The sequence below is a fragment of the Anser brachyrhynchus genome (genome assembly GCF_964034855.1).
Source record: "Anser brachyrhynchus genome assembly, chromosome: 6".
Taxonomy (NCBI): Eukaryota; Metazoa; Chordata; class Aves; order Anseriformes; family Anatidae; genus Anser; species Anser brachyrhynchus.
Genome location: NC_137700.1, coordinates 25,727,819 through 25,734,270, shown reverse-complemented (window position 1 = coordinate 25,734,270; position 6,452 = coordinate 25,727,819). Strand labels below are relative to the sequence as shown.

General features: G+C 47.4%; 1 protein-coding gene across 1 annotated transcript in view; it reads left to right on the top strand.

Moving 5' to 3' along the window:
• Positions 1 to 263: 263 nt before the first annotated feature.
• The window catches only part of ANTXRL (ANTXR like), a 55,803-nt gene continuing 49,614 nt past the window's right edge, over positions 264 to 6,452 (top strand). The window contains exon 1 of the mRNA XM_080596681.1: positions 264 to 998. Within this exon, the coding sequence (XP_080452807.1) occupies positions 838 to 998 (161 nt within the window). The 5' untranslated portion in view covers positions 264 to 837. The remainder of the gene's footprint in view (positions 999 to 6,452) is intronic.

Here is a 6,452-nt window from a genome sequence, read left to right as displayed (position 1 = left end):
CATTTCAGCGCTACTCATTGCCTGCTGGACGCAGTGAGAGCAAACTCGATTTTCTACCACAGCAACGAAGCAATTTGCCGTGACATAAGACAGGCGTGAAAACGCCGTCCTTTCGCCCCTCCCCAGGCAAGAAACTTTGCAATTACCCTCGTCCCCTGCAACTCAATTTCGCACATGTGCCCGCACCACGTCCTCCCCCCCCTCGCCCCCGCTTTCTCCCAGGTTTTTGCAATGATACCCATCGCCCCCACGGCGACCTGGTCCCCCTCTTCCCCTGGAGCAGCCCGGGAGGGGACACGAGGGGACACGATAGGACGGGACGGGACGGGACGGGACGGGACGGGACGGGACGGGAGGCTCTCCCCTCCCTCCCTCCTCCCGGTCCCCCCGCTCGCAGCAGCCTTTCCCCGCTCGGCATCCCGGAACAGGAAAGTCCCGGTTCAGCTTTCCCCCATAAGATCCTGTCTCCCCCCGCCGCTCCCCTCCCTCTGCCCCTTCCTGCCGCCGGCCCTTGCGCACGGAGCCGCTCCGCGCCCTGCGGGACCGGGGCTGAGCCGCTGGGGGCAGGCGCCGGGGCATGGGCACGGGGCTCTGGGGACCCTCCGGCCGGGCTCAGCCCCCAGCCCTGAGCCAGCTCTGAGCCAGCGGGCAGGGCTGTCCGGAGCCCGCGGGGCTGAGCTGAGATCTTGAAGTTAGTGGTGGTGAGGTTGTTTTTTGTGGTTTTTATTTTTTTTTCTTTTTATTTTTTTTTCTCCTCCCTTGGCGCTTCCGAAGAGACTGTAAGGTCGGCAGCCAGAGGGAGACTGGGGGAGGAGGAAGAATTAAGGAAGGGAAAAGATGGCGAGTTGCAGGAGCGGCGTGGAGAAAGCGGCGTTTTTGTGCTGCTTCTTGCTGGCGAGCGGGAGCCTGACCTCCTGCGCCCGGCCCGAGGAGGAGGAAGAGCAAGAAGAGCAGCGCTCCTGTCACGGTGCCTTTGATCTCTACTTCATTCTGGACAAGTAAGTGACAGTCGCGTTTAAAAACGTTTATTCAGTGCCTCCTTGCATCAGCAGGGATGTCGTTTTCCCCTCCCCCGGTCTCTTTGGGTGCCATCCCCCCGTCTCCCCTGGTGCCGAGCACGATGTGCGGGGCAGGGGGCTTAGTTTTGCTCCCCCCAGCTTGTGCAGTTCTCAAGTGCAGCATTTAGGGGAGCCCTGCGCTTTATCGTGGGCTAGTCGCACACGCGAACCCAGGAGATCAGGTCACCTTCAGGTTGTATGGTGTGTGAGCTGTGGGTGTTGGGTTCGAGGGGACAGTGGTCAGTGCCCCCAGCACTTCTGGAGTCTGGTGCCAGGGCTTTGGCGAAGTGCTGAAATGCCACCTGGGGCATTAAGCCATGCCAGAGCAGTCTGTGCAGAGCTACCTAAAGTTAAGGCTCAAGCGCTTGTATGTAATGATTGCCTTTTTCACATGCTTGTGGTATAGTTTCATAAAACTTGTTTCTGATCAGCTTCTTTAGAATTGCCTAAACCTATGTCTGAGTTACGTCTATTAAAATATGTTGGCAAACACTTTTCTTTAATATCACGCTATTCTAATTTAGATGTGGCCTGAGGGTTTAGTTAAGCTCACATTCATAGACACGTTACGGCAAGAACCAGTGAAGTCAGTGGTAAATTAGTGCACCCACAGGTGGTTCTCAGAAGGGCCAAATTTCTGTTTTTCTTGGTGCGCTGCTTTGGCTTGACAACCGAGGGTTACACTCCAGGAGTAAATTATTGGTCTTCTGCATACAGTGAGTGCGATGGTCATCTTATCCAGTACGTCCTGGGTTATGTGACAGGACATGACACGGTACTATGAAAAATGAAGCCTTTTATTTGTGATTCTTGCTCATAAGCCAGGTACTAAGTCTGCATTGTGCTGTTTCCTGGCTGGGAGAACTGTTCAGTCCATCAGGTCTTCTGCACAGCCAGCGTGAGGCAAAAAGCCGCCATCGCTCAGGAGCCAGCAAGTCCCAATGTTCCAGAAGAAGAGAAAAGCATCATTAGTAAAGATTCTGCTTTTAGAGCAAAATGGTCTGAAAACTACCAGAAATGGCCTGCCTTTCTAAAAGATGTGCTAACACACTGTCTGGTGGCTTTGGTGATTTTTTTTTATATTATTATTTCACTGAACTTGTTCCTGAAGGCACCTTCCTGCCTAGAAGGAGCTCTGTGAGGGGCTAGAATTAGCACTTGAATTCATGCTTGTCATAGTTCCAAGGTGCACCTGGTACTGTTGTTCTGTCCACTTCCTCTACTGAGGTTCCAGTAACAGTAAATGTTGGTGATCACGATATGGGTTCTCTCTGTGGCATGGTATATCTTCTTCCTTGTGATTTCCCTGTCTAAAATATCATCGTGTACCCCTAGCAATCAGCACACTGAATTACTATGCTACTTCTCTTCTGTAGATCAGAAAGCGCTTTCCTGGGGTGGCAGCTGTTCTCAGTCAAATTGTATTTGGGGAAATCAAGGCAGAGAACAAAGCAACTTGCTCAGAGTTAGGTACGTCAAGCAGTAAAACGCTGGTTGTGCAATTAAGATCCTCTTCAGTGTTGTGGACACAAAATCATGTTTCCTTTAGTAGGCTATGGGTCTTGCATCTTGGCCCAGGGGCTGTCTGCTCTGTACATTACTCCACTGCAGACCAGACCTGATCATGGTGTAAAAGTCATGCATTTAGGTTCCAGTGGGAAAACTCTCTTTGACTTCAGTTGCAAACCGTGTCTATAACCTTCAAGAGGCTGAAAGACGTGTTGGGTAAAAAGTTGCAGTAGAAGTTATTCAAGCCCCTGGGTGCTCAAACAGAATCCATTTAGAATCCATTTCTAATCCATTCCCACTCCTACAGGCCAGTGGCAATGCAGTTGCAAAGTTGCTTCTGGCCTTGATGAGGTTGCGTTACAATCCACGTGGGTAATATTAGAGTGGCAGATCTCAGGAGCCATAGGTCCCATGCTGTTTTCCTGCTGTAACACAATGCGTATGGTACTTAGAGGCAGCGTACGTGCTGGCTGCTGGTGTTTAGTCCCAGATATATCCTGTGACATCTGGCACAACATGAGCACTTGTTGGGGCAGCAGGTGGATAGACTCCAGATCTTGGGACAGTTCTTTAGAAAGGAGCTAGAAATTAGTGCTGAGAAGGGTCAGGGTATTCCTGGTAGGGAGAAGGCAGGAAGCCAGTTATAAGCAGGTGGTCAAATCTGGAGATGTGGCGGATGCGTTTTACAGTTGGATCCGTGCTAATACATATCCAGGAAGAATCCTGGCTCTAATTTCTGACGGGAGAATCCACAGAAGAAAAACATTGGTATACTGCTAGGTATCCCCACATCTCCGGGGCATTGCACGCCTTTGTTGGTGCCTTGCCATTATGGAGCTAGCTGCATTAAGTCTTAATTAGATGTGTAACAATGGGATTGAAGCACTGACTCTGTGAAAACTCCAGGCTTTAATCCCGTGACCCTGTAGCACACTCTTGAGCTGAATGACAGACCCTGTCTGTGAAGTCAGCCTGGGTGAACCAAAATCACTTTAAATCTGCTTTGCTTCCCCATAGAAAGATGTAATCTCTCATCTGTAGGAGGCAAACTGGAAGAAGACGACAAACCTTTCTCCTTATGCATGTAAGCACTGTGTGTTACTGCAATGACTTTATTGGGTCATGACTTTCTTTTTGTTCTGCCAGGCAAAGTCTGTGAGGAATCTAATCCTGCAGGCAACAATCATCAGAGGGAAAAGATCATCTGCTTGTGAAGTTATCGGTATAATATATATGGTGCCAATTAGAAAGAGAAACTCACTGAATTCTTACAGCTTTTCTCTTCCTGAAGTTGACTGTAGCCCTTAAAATTAACTTTACAGGATAGACAAGATCAGAGCAGTGGAACTAAGCCTTGGATGTCCAAGAAACTGGCATGGTGAAAGGGAAAAGCAGCATGTGTGGAAGGGAGACCTGCTACCGTCCTCCTTAGGGTTGTCTGACTGTGTCAGAGCCTCAGTAGGTTTGCCTTGTCTCTAGGAATACTTAAATGAGCAGATCTCTTGAAGCTACGAGAACTGGACGCTTGCTGGCTACGGAAGCGGCTGCCTAGAGTCTGCAAACCTGTGCTGTCTGTATGTCATACTCTGAGTTATGCAAGCTTGAGCTTATCTGTATGTGTAGTGGAAGGCTTCAAAGTATTATACTGAAGCAGCAGAGATTTTTCTGTTTGCAGCCAAGTGAAGCCCTGTGCATGAGTTAAAGCAATATACCATGCTGTTGGTATACCCATTTCTCCTGTGGCATATGGTAAGATCGTCACAGGTGATAACAAAGACCTCGTTCATCTTTAAACAAGCAGAGCTATTAAGTTAAAACAAGTAAATAGGTAGCTGAGCACTCTTCACTTGCTTTGGTTGCTTCACTTGCTTTGGTTGTCAAAGTGCTTGAAGGACTTCTTTCAGTCCCATCCCGAACTGCTGAGGACATGTCCTCTTAGGTATTTAGCTGCTTGACTATTCCGGTCTTGTATTGACATCCTTGTGCTTGAGTGTGTAAATACTTCCCCTTCATCCCCGCCTTGCTGTTAACATCCAGCAGTTGTTTGTAATCATATTGCAACGCACTTGCACAGCAAAAAGGATGACTGACCTCTAGTGTTTTCTAATTATAACCGTGCCTGGTGGCATCATTACGATTAGTGCAACAAATATAAGTCCTGATTTTAAAAGGATTTCCAACTCTGCCATAAATATTTGCTCCTGGCAATTCTTAATATGACAGATTTGAGCTGCTGTATTTAATAAATACAAAGAAAGGTTTTTGGTTATTTTTTGACTGTAGGTCAGGATGGAAAATGGGGGGAGGGGGAAGAGGGAGAGCAAGCAAGAATGTGAGATTCTCAAAAGTATTTTTTTCCTGCTGGGATGTTTGCTAAAATTGTTTGGATTTTGAGGGGAAAAATGAGCTGTGCTTCCTTGAGAAAATGTTTCCTTTTTCCACAGCACAGACCATGGACGTGCAAATGTCTGAAGGCCCTGGCTGGCTTTCTTTTAGAGCAGCGATTGTTTTTTTGGGGGCTGGACTAACTACCCTTTCTCATCTTCCCCCTGAACTTGTGGATAGTCCCTTTTCACAGTACTCCTGTCTCTTGGGTCCCCAACAGTCTTGCTTTTCACATCAGTTTTGCTGCTTCTCCTGTGCTTATAGCAGCAACTTTGCTAAACACATCAGCACAGTGTAGCCAGTTGAGCCTTCTCCCTTGTAATCCGTTTTGCAGATACCTTCCTTTACCCTTGCTAAGACACTCTCCAGAGGTCAGCATCACTGGGTAGGGAACTGGTGCAGGAGAGCACAATCTCTGCTGATTAGATGGGAAATTAACTTCCATGTCTCCTCTTTTTTTTTTTTTTCTTGGTAATTCCCCCTGGGCGCTTCACCTTGAAAAAACAGTTGTTCTGTGGAAGTTTGCTGGGTGGGAAATGAGCTGATACTTCCTCAAATTTTAGCCAAGCCAGAAAGCCATCAGAACAAAAGGCATTTCAGTAGCTGCTATTCTGGACCAGGTTTTTAATCACTTTAAGGCAAGTATAGTGCATTGATGATCTCCAGATTATTCCCCCCTCCCCCCATATGCCTTATTTAAAGCAAACAAAGAAAAGAGTCCAGTAAACACGTTTTGCTCCTATCCTCCCAAGAATGCACAATTTCCTTGCCAATTTTTTGAATGAATTTAGCACTCATGAAAATCATGAATTACAAGCACTGGTGAGAGCAAGTAGTTTTGGCTTTATGCTCTCACTGCAGCCCTCTGCCTTCCTCCTTGCATTCACACGGTCCCAGTCCCCCAGTGTTGGGGCAGAGCTGGCCCTGGGAGTTCCTGCAGCTCTTCTCTGTGGTGTCTTGTACCGATGCAGTTCTGTGCATGGGTGCTACACAGGGCATGAGGAGTGGAGCCATGTGGTTAACAATGTTGTGGTCAGAAATTGGAGTGCTGGCAGAGATAGGTGCCTGAACATGTGTTCTGTCACCTCACTTCATTGCTTTTGAAAAATCTCATATTTCACTTCTAACTTTAAACACTGCCGCTCACTTTTGGTGAGCAAGGATATCTGCCTGTTGGAGCCAGAAGTTCGTTGTAAGATTTGAGACCAGATGCAGGTAAACTGCATATCAAGATTGAGAGGACTCTCTGTCAGAGTAGAAGTATCAGTTTTGTTCCTTAGACTTCATTGACTGCCGTATATATTTTAAAATGGTTGTCTAGTGTCTGTATCTTTTCCTTTTCTGTCTGACTTGTTTTCCCCTTTATAATGTAAACTCATCATCTACATGACACCTCTCATAGTCTCCAACTGCCTGTAAGCAATATTCTTTATTGTTTTCAAAACATAGTCTGTTGGTATTTTGCCTTTGTATCTTCCTTTGTTGTGGTTATGTTGCAGC